The 19,824-nt window shown below is 46.5% G+C and overlaps 1 protein-coding gene across 3 annotated transcripts in view; it reads left to right on the top strand.

The window, feature by feature from the left end:
- LOC135104461 (unextended protein-like) overlaps positions 1 to 19,824 on the top strand; it is a 123,780-nt gene that overhangs the window by 7,043 nt on the left and 96,913 nt on the right. For all 3 annotated transcript variants that reach the window (XR_010270451.1, XM_064011929.1, XM_064011930.1), the window contains exons 2-6: positions 4,849 to 5,692; positions 13,266 to 13,445; positions 14,939 to 15,245; positions 15,939 to 16,039; positions 16,551 to 16,622. Coding sequence is in view for 2 of the 3 variants with exons in the window: in XM_064011929.1 (XP_063867999.1) it covers positions 4,849 to 5,692; positions 13,266 to 13,445; positions 14,939 to 15,245; positions 15,939 to 16,039; positions 16,551 to 16,622 (1,504 nt within the window). In the remaining variant the exon portion in view is untranslated. The remainder of the gene's footprint in view (positions 1 to 4,848; positions 5,693 to 13,265; positions 13,446 to 14,938; positions 15,246 to 15,938; positions 16,040 to 16,550; positions 16,623 to 19,824) is intronic.

Here is a 19,824-nt window from a genome sequence, read left to right as displayed (position 1 = left end):
CTTTGGTGCGGGAATGTTTACATCAGTTTATTACATTTTCCACGTTCTTACTTAGGTGAGTGGTTAGTCCTCCGTCCACACCCAACCTCTGATATTGCACTCCTGAGCAGCTTGTTCTTTCCCCCATCCCCCCACGCAACCTGGCCTTGTAAACTCACGTCATGCCTCATGACCAGGTCCACATCTAAGAAGTCTGGTTCTCTTGGTCCATGTGTTGTCAGCTGATGTAATAATAATGAATGATAACTGACAGATCAGTTAGTGAGGCAAAAGTAACCCTCACTTGTGTCTCCCCACTCCTCTCGTTCTTCCCGCTCTCCCACACACACGCCGGGAAGCACTGGACGACCGGTGAATTCCTGTAATTTTGTCAGACCTAGAATCTATTACTCTGACTTCAGCTATGACAACAAAGAGGTATTGCCAACTTTGGCGAGGCACCGAGGCAGTCACCACGCCGCGAGTCGGGGGTATTTATGTGTCCTGAAGAATGTGTTTATGTACCGCTTGTGTCATGGCACATGCAGCTTGCGGGGTGGGCTGGTGGCAGCGAATGAACGCCAAGCAAATCCATGAATTCTGAGCTAACGAGAACCAGTTACAGTCGTGAAATTCAACTCGCAGGGGCTCTTTTTTTTTTTTTAATGTAAATGCAGGTATTTTTGTTATTACATGTAATAAATTATATGAAAAGAATATTTTCTAAGAACTGATGAGTGGGAAAAGCGACCATGAAATTATATATGATCTGACAATGCACTTTCCCTTTGGGACGTAAGTAATGGAAGAAAAAGTGTGTGTGTGTGTGTGTGTGTGTGTGTGTGTGTGTGTGTGTGTGTGTGTGTGTGTGTGTGTGTGTGTGTGTGACCTGAAACATGCAGGTATTATTTTCTTCTCCAGTACCTTGAGATCGGTGGTGACCAGAGTGTGTGTTGGACCTTTGATGACGGCGGCTTAAAGTTCTGTGCTCCATGCGAGGAGAGTCACGCGAGCCACGCAAACAGTAGTCTAAGGAGGAAAATGTCTTGGTCATGATGAGAGAGAGAGAGAGAGAGAGAGAGAGAGAGAGAGAGAGAGAGAGAGAGAGAGAGAGAGAGAGAGAGATAGAGAGAGAGAGAAGTAACACAAATCGTGCATGAGAGTTGGTTTTAAAAGTTTGAGTGAGCAAAGTTGCGATATGTTGTCTTATGTTCCATTATATTCGTTATGTGATACTTGTATTATTTTGGTGTCTTGCCTGACTCTTAAATTTTACGTATAACTGTTCATTGTGTAGAATGCTTATACCTGGCAGTACATCGGTTTGTTGTCGGTGGTTTAACACTAGGCAAAACGTACCTTAAAAAAGAAAAAGTGTCTATATTATATAACACGGTACTCCTGAAAGCAACCATCCCACCAGGCTCAATTGCACGCCCTCCACCAAGCACCCCTGCCGCCCCGAGATGAGGCAAGTACGCGCTGAGGACACAGGAGCAGCGTAAGGCTCCTGTATCCTCCCCTGCGTGTTGGGGTTAAAATTTACCAAGGGGAAAAGCGGAAGCATTTCTTCTGAAGGCTTTGTCTTGTAGGTTAAAACAGTGTCTGCTAGTTTGAAGAAAGCGCCTCAGGAACTGCAATGAATGGCACGAATTTCTATCGATCAGCGAATTGCCTGAAGAGGTTTATTTAATTCATATAGTCAAGGTAAGTCTATGCAGGCAGAATACTATTATGGATTAGCAAGTGATGGCATGGAGTGAGGTTACTCTTTGTCACTTCTTATTGTTACTTGGATACATTCTTCCAGTCTTCCATCACCTCACCCATCTCTCTCTCTCTCTCTCTCTCTCTCTCTCTCTCTCTCTCTCTCTCTCTCTCTCTCTCTCTCTCTCTCTCTCTCTCTCTCTCTCTCTCTCTCTCTCGCTCGCTCGCTCGCTCTCTCTCTCTCTCTCTCTCTCTCTCTCTCTCTCTCTCTCTCTCTCTCTCTCTCTCTCTCTCTCTCTCTCTCTCTCTCTCTCTCTCTCTCTCTCTCTCTCTCTTTCGATAACGTAGTGTTAGACCTATACGTGACAGTCCCGCGAATCCTCTCACGTCGTGTTCGTGGAGGTCCCAGAATTAGTAGTGTAGTGTTTCAATGTGGAGGAGCAACCCGCCTAAGACATTACATTCACATGGCGGGATGACTATCAAGGTTGGAGGAACTTTTCTTCCTGCACAGTTTCACCGTTCCTTGGAATCTTCCATTTACGTAGGGCATTTGTTGGGGCGACGGGAGGAAGTAATCTGCCCTTTTTATTAGCTACTCCATTACTCTGGTGCAGTATTCGCCTGGCTACATGCGTATCTCTGCCATCCTTCACTTGCGCAGAATTAACAGAAAGGAAAAGTCACGAACTCGGTTTATTACGTTGGATTCTTTCCCATTGCGACACTCAGAAGGACTCGTCGTCCCCATCCTCCATTTACACTCCTGAATTACATCACCTTGCACTCTGTGACTCCTCCGGGAGTGCAGATTCAGCTCCTTTTATATAATTCCATGAAAGGTTCCAAGTAACTTCATCATATTTCCTCGAACCTTTTTCCAAGAAATCTACAAACAAAATCTGAGTCTCATTTCCTTTACCTCGCCAACGATTCCACTCCGACAGCCTTTGCCTGTTAGCGCCGCAGCGCACACTCCTCCCTGAGTATTGATCGCCCTGTTCAATGCCTTTTACGTTCCAGCTCTTTGGGTACTGTTTTCCTTTATGCTTCCTTCTATAACGTGTACTCCGCGACCTCTTTAATTGCGGTGAAGCGCGCCCGCCACTCCACTCTGGTCCGTTCCCTTGAAGGAATTGCGTCTCATGATGTGTAGCAAGAAGAGTGGAGCGGGTCTGAGCGCCACTAGACGTGAATGGCTCGTGCTCCGCGTTGCTAAGTGGCACATTTCAGCGTTGGGAGTCTTGTAGTGACCTGTGTGAAGAACACCGTCACGTATACATTGCTGAGGCCGCTGCTTGGCCCGCTGTGGTTGTGTGTGTGATGATGTGCATATATGTTTGGCCTCGGCCTCGCGAGTAGCTTGCCGGCAGATTCCTCGTATTGTATTGTATTTATTTATTTATTCACTTATTTACTTTTTATTTATTTATCAATTTATTTTATTTTTATTTATTTGTTTATTTACTTATTCATTTTATTTATTCTTTAAGAAAGTCATTCTTCAGGCAACACTATATCTTTCTAAACAGACGAGTCCATTACGAGTTTAATGACAGCAGGGACTTGTTACTGTGAATGGGCGAGTGTGTGCGTCCCGTAGCTGCAACATCTTGGCGGGAATTCCATGTGTCGCTTTGTCTATTTTGTGCGTCCCTGAGGCAGCGTCGTCGAGTAATGCTGATGGAGCTAAGGAGACACTGGGACCGACCTTACTCCCGGCACAGCGACTGCGACGACCTTTCCAATAGAGGAATTGATTACTTGTCAGATGTGGAAGCAGAGGTTGTCCTCTTGGCGGGAAAACGATGCCAGCCAGGGACCCTGCGGCCTTGTGTAGTCAGCAGTGTCTTAGGACGATTAGTAACACGTGGACCTTCGTATGTTTTGAGTCAGCCTGAATACGATCGTGTTTTTATTCGCGAGACGTAAGCTAAGCAGGAAGCGTTGGTGGTTGTTTTTTCTCGTCAAGGGGATGCATGAATGTGTCAGTGGTGAGTGACCTCGCGGGGTGTTTATAATGGAGTGGTGGAGTGGGGACATGGTGTGGATGTGACAGTGGGACAGGCACCTGGTGGGCTGTGGCGTGGACATTGAACTGTAGCGGATGTGGTGGTGGGTGCGGGTGATGGATGGTTAGATTAGGTTAGGTTAGGTTAGGTTTCCCTAGTGTATCAGGGCCAGGACTGTGTCTCTTAATTAACGAAGAACTTTGATTTGGCATTTGGGAACCGTTACCCTGAATCCTTCCTACTCTCAAGCCGTGGCCAAGATCCAAACCCGTGACCCTGAGGATCCCTAGGCCCCAAAGCGCGCGCGGTCCTACTGTACCACAGCGGGTCCAAAAAGAATAGTAACAATTAAGTAAAACAAATAAGAATAGAAAAAAAAAAGGGCGTTGTCCTCCGTGCTTAGTTTCGTCAGCAGGACTTCCTGAGGTTGATGAGGTCTTGGGAATCCTCTGGTTCATCTTGAGTTTGTGAATATCCCCAGTTATTTGTAATCATGTAAATATTATAACGAATTCATTTTACCCATCGTTCCGCCCTCGTCTGTGAGTTTAGGATGCCAGGCTATGGAAATGCTTCAAGCTCCTTCAAGCTTTGGTGAGCTACGAATATTGTTGCGTCACATAAGCTGATTTGGGTTAAGAAGGCAATACGTCACAGCACAAGTTATTCATATCTTTACGGATGATAGGATAGTTCCCCAGGAGCCTCGTGTCCTGACTTGAGGCCGAGTCCGGCGTGTGTAGGGACACTTTTCCTCCTTCGACGGTTCAGGCTTGGTAGTAGCCGCTCCCTAGCCCCTTGTTAATGAAAGAACGGGGTGGTAGAACCACTGCATCATTGAGTTCGGTGCAGGAAGGGCGCGACGGATCCAGGAGGCGGTGGGAGCGGGAGGGAACGCGTACGGGTTGAGGTGAAATAGACGAAATAAAGGTGAGGACATTCGGACGAAGACGGACCGAGAAACGCGACGCGTTGTTTGGCTTCTGACTGACATACTCATAAGTCTCCTGGGTCTCTTGGGTGCATGAACTCAGCGTTGGGAATAAATAAAGTAATTAGGTAATGGCATGTCTGTCGACATCTCCATATGTTATAAACTCATAATCGCAACGTTCTTTTGAATTAAAATAAGTTCTTTTATTTGTTACAGCTTGCGAAGTATAGACCGACTCTCCTCGGCCGACGGCCAGCCACCCGCCACCCCTCACACCGAGTCCCCCGACACTACTGAGGCCCCCGTGACGGAGTCCCGCCTGGTGGATGATGGCGGCGTGCCAGGGGTCACTACGATGCCTGGCGGTGATAAACAGAAAATAAAATCTACCCCTGCTTCCAGCACCGCCAGGCCTGAGCACGAAAAGGAGACGGCGGGCAAGCCAGGAGGCGCCCTGGCTGACCCTAAGAATGGGAATTTTAATGATGAAGCAAAAAAATCGAAGGATAGTGAAACGGACAGGACCGAAGCGGCAAACGAAGTGGTTGATGTCTCTAGTGGTGCCGGAGTGCCGCCAGACATGATGCTGTCTGACGCGCCCGCCCCTCCTGGCGTGGCGGGTAGAACTCCTGAAGGAGAACTTGTGAGTGATGACGACAGAACTAGTGGCAGTGAGGATTCAGTGAATAGTGGAAAAGGAATGGCTGACATGGCTGATGATATGAGGAATCTCATGAAGGAGAGTATTTCGGGGGCCAGCTTGAGCCAGCCTGACAACCGCTCGCCCGCGGCGCCGCACGCCAGGGAAAGCTCCGACCCAGACATGATCAACGACTACGAGGGCAGCGCCGATGAGATGGTGAGGATCTCTGGCCTAAGGGTGGAGGAGCACGAGAAGGGCATCGAGTATGAGGAACTTGCAGGCAGCGTGTTGGTGAACACGGACGCCAAGCTGCGGCTCTTCGGCCAGGGGCTCACCATCAACACAGAGATTCTCTTCACGGCCAACCCGGCGGAGGCTGGAGAAGTGTGCGGGGCCCACCTCTCCAAGGCTTTCAAGGTCAGTGTTTACCTTGGTCTTTCACTGTTTGGTGACGTGTGGTGGGATCGCACTTGGGTTAGGGGAGAATGAGTGCTTTCCTTCAGTCCGCTTGGCGAACAGTGGCGGGGCCTCTTCTTCCCCGCGGTGCTGTTTTCTTTGACGACGCGGAAGGGAGACATCATACACTGTCAAGAGCAGTGGACTAGAGTGTCGCTTGGTCCTGCACAGTATAGGACCGATGGCCTGCACTGCGTCCCTCGCGACCTGCATCTCTGTCTTCGCTGATGCCTCACCTCCTTCCTCTGGTTCTCTCCTCCATCTTGTGTTGCCGTGTCCTTGCCCTCTTCTGCGCCTCCACTCTCTTCTGCATTGCTTCAGCTCCCTTCTTTTATCTCCTCTTCTTATTACATCATGTATGCCTTTCATTCTTGTATCGCCTTCTCGTCTTTTTCCAGTCTTTCTTCTCCCTTCACACTCTCTCCCCTTTCGCTCTTCTCATCTTCTATCTCCTTTCTTCTCTGCTCTCACTTTCCCCTTACTCCCCTCCATCCTTTTTTCCTTTTCTCCTTCACCTTCTCCCTTATCTTCTTTTTCTCACTGCATCTTTGTTTTTCTTCTGCCTTCTCCCTTCCTGCCAATGTTTCCTAATCTCCCTTCATCTCCCCCTCTTCCCCTCCTGTACCTCCTCCTTTCCTGTCAGTTTCCTTCTCTTCCTGCTTCCTTCCTCCATTCTCTCAGCTTCCTCTCCTCCACCCACCTCTTCCATTTCCCATTTACTGTCTCCTCCATTATGAATCCTCTTCTCTCTACGTTGCTGCAGTTAGTGGTGGTGGTGGTGGTGGTGGTGGTGGTGGTGGTGGTGGTGCTGTTGCTGCTACTGCTGCTGTTGCTGCTGCTACTACTTCTACTTCTACTTCTACTTCTACTTCTACAACAACAACAACAACAACAACAACAACAACAACAACAACAACAACAACAACAACTACTACTACTACTACTACTACTACTACTACTACTACTACTACTACTACTACTACTACTACTACTACTGCTACTACTACTACTACTACTATTACTACTACTGCTACTACTTTTACTACTACTACTACTACTACTACTACTACTACTACTACTACTACTACTACTACTACTACTACCACTACTACTATTATTACTACTACTACTACTACTACTACTACTACTACTACTACTACTACTACTACTACTACTACTACTACTACCATCTAGGTGTTGTTATTGTTGTTGTTATCGTTGTTGTTGTTGTTGTAACGGTGTCCGGTAATGATGTCATGCAGTAATTAGATATACAGTTATTTTCTCAAGTAGCGGCGTGACTGTGTACGTATATCTGTACATGTTGGTTGGTAGGCAAATGGGTGTGGAGGGACACGGGAGGATCCTGCATAATCACGCCACGCCGCCTCATACCATGCAGCTCTCTATGGGCAGTTCAGTGCCAATGATTGATAATCCGTATCACCTGCAACGTGCTATGTAATTGTTTTTAATTGCTTATGTCTCTGTGGTGTGTCTTGCCATCTATTATTCTTTTCTTCTATTAGGATATCACTTGCCTTACATAAATATAGCTATAATCATAGATAAATTCGTGGCGAGGAGTAAATTCCTTGTGAGTGCGGTCGGCCCACAAGTATGTTAGCTGTCAGCACTTGTGAGGCACCACGCGTCCCTCTGCTGAGTGTCGGCGAGTCACTGGACGACACGCAAGCAGTGTTCTGTTTGCCCAGACCTTAGATCTCTCAAAATTCTATGCAGAATTGCTTTTATAGACATGCGTTTAAGAGGTTTACTTTTGAAACGTACCTTAATGCCACAAACTCACCACGAGTTACGACCTGCCACAGAGAGAGTGAGGAGTGAAGACTTGTTGAAAGTGAACATGGCTAGATGGTATATTACTGACACAACTGGGACATTGTTGTTGTTGTTGTTGTTGTTGTTGTTGTTGTTGTTGTACTCTTCATTTACATCACTCCTTACCTTCCTCTCTCTCCTCCTCCTCCTCCTCCTCCTCCTCCTCCTCCTCCTCCTCCTCCTCCTCCTCCATCTTCGCTCTCCAGCATCCGGTGTTAAACTTGGCAGCGTCACATCCTAACTTTCATCCACTTTTTAAGGTGGCTAATTAATTTATCCGCCTCAAGGAAGTTCTTATCTCTGGAATCTTTTGTCTTGAGGAGGTAATTCATATTTATTTCTTTATTTCTCCCCTCCTTTTCTCTCTTGGGTTTTTGTGACTCATAGCGAGTGGTGAGTTTCTGGCTGTGTGCTGGAGTTGCCTGAGGCCGGCTGTGAGCTGGGGAACGTTTATGGTGTGTGTTTGGATGCGCGGGGCAGAGGGGAGGGGAGTGGAGGGAGACGCAGGAGAAGGAAGGGGACGAGGAGGACAACACGGCTCGCTTGTTTCTGAGGAGGAATGTAACTTTATTGTTTTACACACACACACACACACACACACACACACACACACACACACACACACACACACACACACACACACACACACACACACACACACACACACACACACACACACACACGGAAGATAAGGACATGCAAAAATATAGTTTGCCAAATAGAACAATAAATCAGTGGAATGTATTACCAGAAGATTGTGTGCCAACAGTATGCAGAGATCAGAAATTTAAAGATAATATGAAAACTTGGTATGTAAAGATGGAGCATTAAAAGCTTGACTCAATGCAGTTGAGATACAAATAGGTAACATGCTTGTGAATGCCTGCTGCCGCCTGTAGGGTGGCGGTGAGAGTTGTTCAGATTCACATGCCATGCCCGATGTAATATTAAAGTTATATTTGGCGCTGGTCAGACCTCATCTAGACTACGCTGTGCAGTTCTGGTCCCCTCATTACAGAAAAGATATAGGTCTGCTAGAATCAGTACAAAGAAGAATGACTAAAAGGATATAGGGGATGAGAAGTATTTCTTACGAGGCGAGATTGAAGCTGTTAAATTTACATTCTTTAGAAAGACGTGGGTTAAGAGGGGACCTGATAGAAGTCTTTAAGTGGTATAAGGGTGTAGAACAAGGGGGATGTAAGCAAAATTCTCAGGATCAGCAACCAGGATAGAACAAGAAATAACGGGTTTAAGCTTGAAAAATTTAGGTTTAAGAAAGAGATAGGAAGAAATTGGTTCTCAAATAGAGTGGTAGATGAGTAATCATGTTGTTAGTGCTAAGACATTAGGGAGGTTTAAGAGAAGATTAGACGGGTTTATGGATGGGGATGATAGGTGGAAAAAAGGTAGGTATATTTCATACAGGCCACGTGTAAGCCTGGTCGCTTCTTGCAGCTTCCCTTATTTTTTTATGTTCTTATGCTCTTATGTTCTCCCTGGGCTGTGGAGGGTTGTGAAGGGGTCTGCGTAGTGGTGCCGGTGGTGGTGTCATTGGCTGCCAGCACACATGCGGCATAGACAATAGGGGCGGGGTGGGCGATGTGCCGAGACAAGAGTAGGGAGCACCGCAATGTTTCAGGTGTTTCTCTCCACTCCCTCTGTCCTTGACCTCGTGGAGAGTTTTTAACCGCGCCGTCTTGGAGCTCTCGGGCCGCGGTATCATCTCTACGACAGTTGCCACGTCGCTGGTGAATATCGTGCGATGGTTACTTTCTTTAAAGGCAGAAAGAAATATGTTGAGGTTAGATTAGTTTTTCATAAAGAGAAAAGCACGATATTAGAATTTTTGTTATGAGGTTAGGTTAGGTTCTTATAGATATAAAACAGTATATAACTTTTAATAAGGTTAGAATTTTAGTTTGTCAAGGGAAAGTTTATGGTAGAATTTTGTTTCTTGGTAAGAGAATAACTTTGTGTGTGTGTGTGGGGCTGATTAGTCTCGTAAGGGAGATTGAAATGATAATTTAGAATTTTTTTCCTACGAGTTTAGAATGTTTCTTAAGGAAAAGCCTAATGCTGGTACAATTTTAAAATTACAAAAGATAATTTCTCAGTGGGGAAAAGCAGGATCATAAGTGTGTTACGGTGTGTGAGGGGTGACTCGTGTAGTACAGTGTGAGTAACGCTGTGGCTGCACAGGAGCCTTGATGTAAACAAACCTCATGAATCACTTTATCGTCGAGCAGCAGTGGCTAGACTTGAGGTGTTGTTGCCTTGAAGTGTTCATTTGATTTGTTGCTCAGCTTTACTGCCTATTATTTTTCGCTATCTTTACGTTATAATTACCATCAGGCTCCTGGATTGGTCTAAACTTAGAATTTACAGAATATCTCCGTGACATTTTCGGGCCACTGTCACTATAGAAAAGAGCATTGTATCACTACGTGATTAGGAAAGTTGAAAAAGGACTGTAAAGAATGACAAAATAAGAAAATGAGAAAAATCGCAAATTGCATTTTTGTTAGCTTATAAAAAAATATAAGTTTAGATTGTTAGTCTTTCCCTTTTCTTATTTTTCGAGGTTCCAAACTCTTTACCAACATTCCTGGGACTCCGCTGTTGTCATGATTGTTCTGTTGTAAGTTTAGAGTGTAATTTCGAAGCACTACCGGAAAAAATAAATAAATAAATAAACCAGCAGGTCAAACCTTTTAGTGGCTGAAGTTTCATTTTGATCAACAGAATCGTCATATATAATACTGTACAAGTCATGCTCTCGTCGCTAGGTAGCATGGTCCGAGTTAGGTGATGGAGACGAATCACCGAGGCAAAGTTCTTGGTGTTACACATTTCGTTTAGATCATTACAGCACATTGCGTGTGGTGGTTAGCAGACTAAGCAGAGCATCTCGTGTTGTGCCGGACAGTGGTATTCTCTCACCTCGTTTTGTCTCATTTTCATCGTGTACCTTTAACGTCCATCGTCGCTGTCACGGGGCCTCAAGATTGCATCACCGTACGAGTACTTTGGCAACCTTCCGCTCTGAAACCGTGCTTGTGGCGCTCTTTAGGAATGCTTATCACTGCTAATAATATAATGCAGATAGCATTTATTATTTCATTATTTGAAGCTTAAAGTTGATTATACTGTATTTAACGATATTCGCCATTGCTACTAGTTGCTATGGCGCACCGCAGGCATGCCTACACGGGTTCCGACACTGTGCTGACGGCCAGGTTGCCGGAGTACAGTGATGCAGCCTTTATTTCTTGTGACTGTGACTATAGTTACTTATATGGTTTTATTTATTTTATTTTTTTTTAATCCTACAGTATCATATCTTTTATTATTATTATTCGTTACCTAATATTTTTGACGTGCGGAGCTCCGTGACCTTGTTGCCGCGACACTTTCAGTCAATCAGTCGATCGATCAGTCAGTCAGGTATCCGCCGCTGACTACGCCTCCAGAATTGGCCTTTGCGAAAACATTGAACGGGAGAGCATGTGCACAGTGGGTCAGCCTGAAATGCCAGTTGTTCTCCCTGTCCCGAAGTGCCGCCTCATGAGGAGCCGAGCGCTAGTCCGCGCCGCTAAACATCCAGGTCACTAAGTTTATTGAACTGTGTTCCTTTCCCGGGATAAGGAACATTCCCTTGCATTCCGGTGCGTTAGGAACACCTACCTTGTACACACACATTGGAGATTAATGGAATTAGGCATGTCGTGTGGCGTGACGGTGGGCGTGAGGCGGTGTAGGTTCAGAGCGTCAGACAGTGTCTGTATTTAGTTATTTCTACAGGTTTTGGATAAGTTTATAATGTCACACTTTTTAACTCTAGTTCGTTAATTTCCTCATTAGATTTATGGATACATGGATACTGTTGCTACATCCTACTTCCTCTGGCAAAAATAAATAAATAAATAAATAAAATAAAATAAATAGATACGATAAAATAAATAAATAAATAAAAAAAAATAAATAAATAAATAAAAAATCCATACTTATCTGTCTACCTACCTATCTATCTATCTGTCCATCCATCTATCCGCCTCTCTCTCTCTCTCTCTCTCTCTCTCTCTCTCTCTCTCTCTCTCTCTCTCTCTCTCTCTCTCTCTCTCTCTCTCTCTCTCTCTCTCTCTCTCTCTGTGTGTGTGTGTGTGTGTGTGTGTGTGTGTGTGTGTGTGTGTGTGTGTGTGTGTGTGTGTGTGTGTGTGTGTGTGTGTGTGTGTGTGTGTACGTGAGCGCGTGCGTGTGCTCCCATGGCCCTGGTCAAGGAAGCACTGCCTACAGTTTGTGAAGCAGACGACCAGCAATGCTGTTGGTCACGGAAAGTTAAAGATTTTGAGTCCACCGTGGCGGCAGGAAAAATGTTTGTTCTGATAAAGCAGGGGAGGGATTTGTGGAGCACGATGTGTGCTCTGACCAAAAAGAAAAGTCGCGATGTGTTTGCAAGAACCTGACCATGGGGAGCTTGTGTGTGAGGGGGTGTGCGGAGGAGTCATGTGACTAGGGACAGACAAATTACCAAGATTACCTACTATATACTCGTATGTACACCTACAGACCTTCACACACACACACACACACACACACACACACACACACACACACACACACACACACACACACACACACACACACACACACACACACACACACACACACACACACACACACACACGCGCGCGCGCGTGCAGTGCAATGGTGTAGTGGATTACGGGGGTCCTCTTCCTCCTCCCAGCAGCGTGGCCTGAGCTTTCAGGGTGACGTGTGTGCTTCTGAAGCATATTGTTGTTTTGACTGTGTGAGGAGACAGGGCAAAGAGTACGAGAGAGAGAGAGAGAGAGAGAGAGAGAGAGAGAGAGAGAGAGAGAGAGAGAGAGAGAGAGAGAGAGAGAGAGAGAGTTTGCCTGTGTGAGGAGACAGGGCAAAGAGTACGAGAGAGAGAGAGAGAGAGAGAGAGAGAGAGAGAGAGAGAGAGAGAGAGAGAGAGAGAGAGAGAGAGAGAGAGAGAGAGAGAGTTTGCCTGTGTGAGGAGACAGGGCAAAGAGTACGAGAGAGAGAGAGAGAGAGAGAGAGAGAGAGAGAGAGAGAGAGAGAGAGAGAGAGAGAGAGAGAGAGAGAGAGAGAGAGAGAGAGAGAGAGAGAGAGGGGAGGTGGGGGGAAGGGGGAGCATAAGTCTTAAGGTAAACGAACGAACGCTCATAAGATTTCCCCCTACATTATTTTCCCCTCCCGCAATGATACTCGTATGTTAGCTCAGGTCAGGTTAGGTTGATTTGTTGATTTGTGTGGGGGAAATTTGTCATGGGGTGAGATAATTATTTTGGGTGAAGTTTTCTCGGCGGGACACTCATGGGTAGAATTTACTTGCGTGAGATTTACATTGGGAGAATTGAAGATTTTAGAGTCGTAAGTCGCTCTGTGGCTCGCATCCCGAAACATTGGAAGCCTCACGATGACTATTTTCAAAGACTATAGAGTTGATTCATCAGGTTCTTATGATGCTTCCCTCTGCAGTAATGTAGAATTATTGCTAAACTCACTGCAATCATGAAAACATTTGATCTCTGTTACATCCTCTTGAGGTTATTAAAAGTAGTCGAGAAAAGACACTGAAACGTTTGAGAATGGTGACCTCTGCGATGAGATTACTAATGTATTGGTGGTGTTTCCCGGGACGCAGGTGGAAGAGGTGGGCAACGGTTGGGCCACGGTGGTCGTCAAGCTGCCTTCCATGAGTGCCGACCAAGAGCGATGGTACCTGTGCGTGCGCGCCTCAGACCAGGACCAGGCCTACCACCAGGGCAACGACCCCTGGCTCACCATGGCCTCATACAACCTCCTCCTGCCCCTGTGGCTCCAGGTGAGTGACCCGCCCCCTGCCATTTCTCTCTCTCTCTCTCTCTCTCTCTCTCTCTCTCTCTCTCTCTCTCTCTCTCTCTCTCTCTCTCTCTCTCTCTCTCTCTCTCTCTCTCTCTCTCTCTCTCTCTCTCTCTCTCTCATAATCTTTTATCCTTTTTATATTTCTTTTAAGTTCCGATATAGGTCATTATTGCATATTAAAAACTTGCCGTCTGTCTCGCCGATGGCTCCTAGTGACATGTCTGGTATTGAGGGGAGGTGTGGCAATCTGCGAGTTGCAGATTGCCATGATGCTTAGAACTTGTGCGCCTTCACTGCGGAATAGGTTAAGAAAAACCGGGGCCGTCCACCACAACAGTAATATATTTGTAAAGGAAGGAAGATTGATTTAAAAAGATACAGGGATAAAATCTCTAGGGGCAATTTGAAAAGTACTTCAAGATTTTCCTCAGATTTTTTGAGGCTTCTGAATATAATGAAGTTGAAAGCAGACACTATATAAACTCCTAAGAGAGGATAACCAAGGCTAATCTTAAGCAGAAATATCACCAGTCGACGGCCCGCTGTGAGATCGCTATTGACGGTGAGAGAGACGGTTGTGGCATGAAAGGTGGTGCAGAATCCCTCACTACCCATGTATCAAAGGCCAGAAAATGAGAGCTGTTGGACGGTAGAATGGAAGGAAGAGGCGTCACATTTCTTTTGATCACGTTAAATATAGACTCTCTTGTAAGTAGGGAAGATGGATATTGATAGAGGTACGAAGGTCGGATCAGAGTGACGAGGGAAACATCATAAGGCTTGTGAGGGTCAGGGCGACAGAGAGCTTAGAGACTTCTTGAGGCTGATGAGGCACTGAATGACAGGATAATTAAGGTGGGTGAAGGCCTCGTCAGTGATTGAATTTTTAAACGAACGACTGAAAATTCTTGGGAAAGATGGAGATAGACTATTGATGATATTTTTACTACCAATCATAAATCACAGGATGAAAGTCTGAGCTCCAGACATTTTTCTTTGAATGAAAGAATATTTCGAAGTCAAACAGAAGCAGTACAATTGTAGAAGTGAATGTAAATGACACGAATTCCACAAGATGGAGAGTTGCGGGACTTGGTGTGATCCGTCTCTCTATTCTTTATTACAGGAGAACAAGCGGTATCGAACGAGGGTTTACTCGTAGCCAGAGAATTAGAGAAAGAGAAATGTATGTACTGTAGGTACGTGTTCAGGTCAGACATTCTTTGCAAGGCTTATGGGATGTTGCGGTATGACACTATGAGCGTGACACTCTCCTGCATGCGTGTCACGCTGAGGCAGACGCTGTGCCTCTCCGGATTGCCCCGGTTCCAGGATGACACGGGTGAGGTTCGCTGCGAGGCTCATTGAAGTTATTTTTGTATTTTTTAAACAATTAGTGGAGGTGCGGCATTGGCGTGACATGCATTGTGTTGTGTGGAGGACGGAGGGTGATTAAGGTGCCGTGTACTGCAGGGTTGCTTCATCATGTTGCTGCTGGTGCTATCTGGACTCTTCTCGGGACTCAATTTGGGTCTGATGGCGCTCGATAAGACGGAGCTGAAGATCGTCTCCAACACGGGTTCGGCGGAGGAGCGCCGCTACGCCCGCGCTATCGAGCCTGTGAGGAGACACGGGAACTTCCTCCTGTGCACTCTCCTGCTGGGGAACGTGCTGGTCAACTCCTCGCTCACCATCCTGTTGGACGAGCTCTCTTCGGGACTCATCGCCGTCATCGGTTCTACCATTGGCATTGTCATTTTCGGCGAGATAATTCCGCAGGGTGAGTATGTTCCTCCTCCTCCTCCTCCTCCTCTTCTTCCTCCCCTCACACCTTCCTCACAGTGTCCTGTCCCTCCTAATCCCCTCCACGCATCTTTCTTCTCATCCACCCACTGGTGCTGTGCCTCGCCTTGGCCGCTCACCACAATTGCCACCGCATGCTTTGTATCTCTCTCTCTCTCTCTCTCTCTCTCTCTCTCTCTCTCTCTCTCTCTCTCTCTCTCTCTCTCTCTCTCTCTCTCTCTCTCTCTCTCTCTCTCTCACTCACACACACACACACACACACACACACACACACACAGCCAAGGCGATGATCTCAGCCTTCAGCCTGAATGCTATCGTGCCTGGTGAGAATGCTTCCATAATCTTGCTGCCTTCACCCCTCGTCACCCCTCAGCACTCCACACCAAGCACGGCCCTCCTTCCCTCCCTCCCTCCTTCCCACTCTTCTTCCCTCGCTCACACATTACATTCTTTCCTAGCTCTTATCCTTCCCACCTTCACTCCCTCCCTCACCCACATCAGTCCCATCCTCCAGCGTGCAGTTAGTGTCATCTTCACTCTGCTCTTTATCTTACATATTCCCGTCAAATTCTCTCCCCCACCCTCGTCGCCTCCTGCAGGGTGAGAGGGAGGGCAGGGAAGGGGTGAGTGCCTGGGAGTGCCACTGAGGCGTTTGTGTTTGTCTCTCCAGCTATCTGTTCGCGGCACGGCTTGGCTATCGGAGCGCGGACCGTGTGGCTGGTGCGGGTATTCATGATCATCACTGGCCCGGTGGCGTACCCGATCTCCAGGGTAAGTGTGTATGAGAGAGAGAGAGAGAGAGAGAGAGAGAGAGAGAGAGAGAGAGAGAGAGAGAGAGAGAGAGAGAGAGAGAGAGAGAGAGAGAGAGAGAGAGAGAGAAGGAGTTTTGGTGGCAGTGGAGGATATACTGGGAGGTTTGAGAACTGCACAGACTGAGTAAGAGATAGTTAACGAGCAATATACACCTGTGAAACTCGTGCCATAGGTGAGAGGCCGTATACATATGGCTGCGTGTGGCGTGGTGGGTTGTGCAGTGCTGTGGTGAAGTAGCGTGTATATTTGAGATCATGGAGTTAGAGTAAATTGGAAGTGTTAGGTTGTGAAGTAAATGTCTGTACTAACTCCTCCCTTGTCTTAGAGTGAATAGGAAGGTTAGGAAGTGTTAATTATGAAGTGAATTCCTCTAGTAACTCCTCCCCTGTCTTAATAGGAAAAGTTGCTTTGTGAAGTGAATTTCTCTATTAACTCTTCTTTTTGTCTTCCATCTTCCTTCGCCGTGCAGATCTTGGACTGGGTGCTGGGCGAGGAGATTGGCAACACCTATGACCGGGAGCGCCTCAAGGAACTGATCAAGGTAAGTGTTCCTATGATTCTCTTCAGCATTTGTATTCGTCTCTTTTGATGCCACTTCGATCATGTTCCTCGCCTTCCCCTGACGTCTTGCGATCCCGTTGATGAGGCGCAGTAAATCAATCTATCAGTCAATTAATCATTCTCTCTCTCTCTCTCTCTCTCTCTCTCTCTCTCTCTCTCTCTCTCTCTCTCTCTCTCTCTCTCTCTCTCTCTCTCTCTCTCTCTCGTATTGCACAGTTCCTTTTTACATTCTTTTCTTTTTTCCTCTTGTAGCTGTTTACTCTTCTCCCGCCTTCTTCTTTCTTTCTTTCTTTAATTCTTTCTTCCTTTCCTACTTTTTTTCCTTCCTCTTCTCTCCAATATATTTTTTTTCTTTCTTGACTCAATCCGGGTTTGTGAGAGAGAGAGAGAGAGAGAGAGAGAGAGAGAGAGAGAGAGAGAGAGAGAGAGAGAGAGAGAGAGAGAGGTGTGGTTAGTGTTGGTGTAAGGTGCGTCCTCCAGATGCGAATGTTACACAGGCGCCTCCTCTTACCACACCTCAACACTGCCCCTCTTCTTCCATGTCAATATGTTTGCACACATATATGTACACATTGTTTTTTTTTTCACGCGCACATAAGCAGCATGTACATACATTCTGATCTGCGCGCTCATAACCAGTTCACACTTCTGTATTAGGACTCGTGCTAGTAATTGTACACGTGTCTTGAATTCATTCTTGAAGCATGTATATGCTTGAACATATAAACGTACATAGAGACTCACACCGTTACTCATGTTGGTGGGGACACACACACACACACACACACACACACACACACACACACACACACACACACACACACACACACACACACACACACACACACACACACACACACACACACACACACACACACACACACACACACACACACACACACACACACACACACACACACACACACACACACACACACGGATTTGCTTCAGTGTAGTGAGGGCGTGGGTGGGCAGGTGGTGGTGGGCGCCGGTGGTGTCTCAGAATGATCAATAAGCCGAAGATGGTAGAGTGGTACGGGGAAGAGCGAGGGGGGGGAGGAGGCCGCTGCGTGACCTTGGGCGTTGACCCACTGCGGACTGGTGTGCTTGCTGGCTGCCTTGCTGGCAGACATGGACGAGTAAGTGATTACTGCATGCAGGAATGTGAGACACCTTGATATTTATCCGCCTGGTGACTAGGAAGGGTGTGCGGCAGTGAGGTGGTGAGGTATGTGTCCCCTTGCGGGAGACACTGGGCATGGAGCAGGTCTACGGCCGCCCGCTCACTCGCTATCTCCTCGGTGTCGCTTAAGACAACCCAGTGGCTGCCGGCCAAACTCGGGAAGATGAGGGCATCTTTAAGTATGACGCAGCAGGTCTTCCCGCTCCGAGCACTGGCGGAAGAAATCTTGACGGTGGTCCTGGTTGGCTCGTGGGTCGCGCCACACCCGATGTGCCGTCAAGATCCTCATTGTGTTTAGTGTAGCGGGGTTAGTGTCCTTCACATAGCTTAGTGTTCTTCATATGGATTAGTCCTTCAGTTCGTCTTGTAGGTAGTGAAGGAGCATTGTGACTTGTCACCGTCGCTCGTGCACAGCCAAACTCGGAACTTTTAAATTTTAAGGTGTTGGACAAAGCGATGGCCCGGGTACTTTATGTGTCTTGAGGGGGTGGTCACCGTCCCCGGGCAGTGATCGTGATGACGCACTGAGGTGGCCGCGTGAGGTGCTTGTATAACCTGTAAATGGGGTGGGGGGTGGGAGTTGTAGGGAATCAATCCCTGAGCTATGTAGTCTGTCATTTTGGTGGTGTTTTGACGCGGATGTGGAAAAAACAGTTGTCTTTATACGTATTTTTAATTAGATTTGATTTTGATCGCTAGACTGACCACTAGTAGTTAAGCGTGAATGAGCGATTCCCTTTTTTGTTTATCACGGTGTCATTTATTTAAACCATACAACTACAGAGGTTTGTTACTTGAAAGTAGAGCATGCAACTCGCAGCGACAAGGCATCATGGCAGTGAAAGTCATCGACACGAGGCTTAAATGCAGGGAAAGACTAAGCAGGAGGGGAGAGAGTGAAGGGAATTAATTACCGGTATTGTAAGAAGGAGCAGACCATCATTGTGTTGTAAGGAATTTCTGCTGCTGTTACTACTACTATACTACTACTACTACTACTACTACTACTACTACTACTACTACTACTACTACTACTACTACTACTACTACAACCATTATCAGAGGAGCAAAACCAAAAAGTACAAAATCACTAGTAACATCACAATTATCAACTGTCGGAAGAAAAAAAAAAAAAACTTAAAACCTATTTCAGATGAAAAAAAAAGTAAAAGAGAGAACATGTTAGCGTACGTTACGACAAGTAGTAGCAGCAACAGCATCAATAATAATAATAATGCTAATGATGTTTACACTTCACACTTGGCTTCGCTCGTGGCCCGCTGACCGAGGGAAGCAGGGGAGGCTTGAGCGTAGGGAGGGGTGCAGATAAACAGTCAACAGATCGATGTAAGTTACGGGGGGCAGAGGATGAGGCCGGGGACGGTAGAAAGTAGTTCAAGATGCAGAGAGGTGACGATGCCTAAGCCGGGGAAGAAGGGAGGGAGCGGAGAGGAAAGGAAGGGAAAGATACGTGGCGGGATGACGGAATGAAGGGTGGTACAGAGAGAGAGAGAGAGAGAGAGAGAGAGAGAGAGAGAGAGAGAGAGAGAGAGAGAGAGAGAGAGAGAGTTTTCTTGCTTGTTTTTCTGTTTTTAGTGTGTTTTAATCTCTCTCTCTCTCTCTCTCTCTCTCTCTCTCTCTCTCTCTCTCTCTCTCTCTCTCTCTCTCTCTCTCTCTCTCTCTCTCTGTCTGTCTCGCGTTTTGCTTGTTTCTCTTTCCATTTTTATCTGTCGCTCTGCTCTGTTATTTCTCCCTGGTGTGGTTTACATTTCTCTCGTTGAAGTTCGTATTATTTTTTTTTTCTCTTGTTTCGTATTAACAGCAGTGGGTTCTCGTAGGCGGCACCTGTGTGTATGTGTGTGTGTGTGTGTGTAGGACATGGACAGTCACCGTGAAATGAAGCAGCACGATCGCATATGTGACCTGAATTATTAATATTATGATGCTCCGTCGTCCTGCTTCATGTTTCTCAGTGTCATTATGATGTTGCCTTTTTTTA

Source organism: Scylla paramamosain, chromosome 10, assembly GCF_035594125.1.
Source record: "Scylla paramamosain isolate STU-SP2022 chromosome 10, ASM3559412v1, whole genome shotgun sequence".
In the NCBI taxonomy this organism is placed as follows: domain Eukaryota; kingdom Metazoa; phylum Arthropoda; class Malacostraca; order Decapoda; family Portunidae; genus Scylla; species Scylla paramamosain.
Note: the sequence above shows the minus strand (reverse complement) of the source record. Positions and strands in the feature narration are given on the sequence as shown.